We start from the raw sequence: 963 nt of genomic DNA on the forward strand, positions 1-963 counted from the left end.
TTTCCCAAACCAGAGATAAATATTTATTGGCTATTTGTGTCAACAGAATATGTACAAGGCAGATCTCCAATGGCTGAGAGGCATCGGCTGGGTTCCCATTGGCTCTTTGGATGTGGAACAATGCAAAAGGGCAACTGAAATTTTGAGTGATAAAATCTATCGCCAGCCTCCAGACAAATTCAGGTTTACCAGCGTGACTGATTCTCTGGAACAAGTGTTGGCCAAGAACAACGCCATCACTATGAACAAGGTGAGGCTTCAGAGTTCAGAGAACCAAGGTAGGACTCCTAAAGCTAAACCAAAGGAAAAGAAGCATGATCAGGAGAAGAAAGAAATAGAGCAGTGAGCAACAAAAGATATCTGTCTGTTATCTATCTATATCTATCCATATCTGTCTACCTAATGTCTATGTCATTTATATTTTAACATTTACTTCAGTAGTTATTTCGTAGTTCTGATAAAATGGTACATTTTTATGGAAAATCATCTCTGCGTAAAAGATATTCTGAATTTCCTTTTGTTAACATACAACTCAGAGTATAAGAAGGCACTCATACATATATGTTCTACTGTGAACTGGTTACTTTACTTGAAGATACGTGTAAAATACATAATGTGTATAAAATACGTAACCTTTTGTTATTTCTCTTTATAAAGTTCTTATGGCCTTGAAGTTTCGATTAACAATACACTGAAGTTTTTTCCTGATGACATTTTATATTTTCCTTGCTAGCGTTTATACACGGAAGCCTGGGACAAAGACAAGACCCAGATCCACATCGCACCAGATACACCAGAAATTACGCAGGCAAGAGTGAACAAAATCAACTACAGTCAGGTGGGAGCAGCTGCTAATTCTATGACATTTGCATGGTGTTTCATATTTCAGTTAATCCATTCCATGGTGATGTAATACTAAATGACAACTTTGTAAAGAATGTCTTTTCTTGCTCCGTGTGAATA

At 36.9% G+C, this 963-nt stretch overlaps 1 protein-coding gene across 1 annotated transcript in view; it reads left to right on the plus strand.

Annotated features, from left to right (window-relative positions):
• Positions 1-838, plus strand: part of LOC113616976 (nebulin-like) — a gene marked incomplete at both ends in the record, with an annotated part of 4796 nt that extends 3958 nt beyond the window's left edge. Inside the window, 2 exons of the mRNA XM_027100317.1 lie at positions 47-250; positions 734-838. Of these exons, the coding sequence (XP_026956118.1) occupies positions 47-250; positions 734-838 (309 nt within the window). The remainder of the gene's footprint in view (positions 1-46; positions 251-733) is intronic.
• Positions 839-963: the final 125 nt, after the last annotated feature.

This window comes from Aethalodelphis obliquidens, unplaced genomic scaffold (genome assembly GCF_003676395.1).
Source record: "Aethalodelphis obliquidens isolate GAN/ISIS:26980383/991018 unplaced genomic scaffold, ASM367639v1 scaffold1077, whole genome shotgun sequence".
NCBI lineage: Eukaryota > Metazoa > Chordata > Mammalia > Artiodactyla > Delphinidae > Aethalodelphis > Aethalodelphis obliquidens.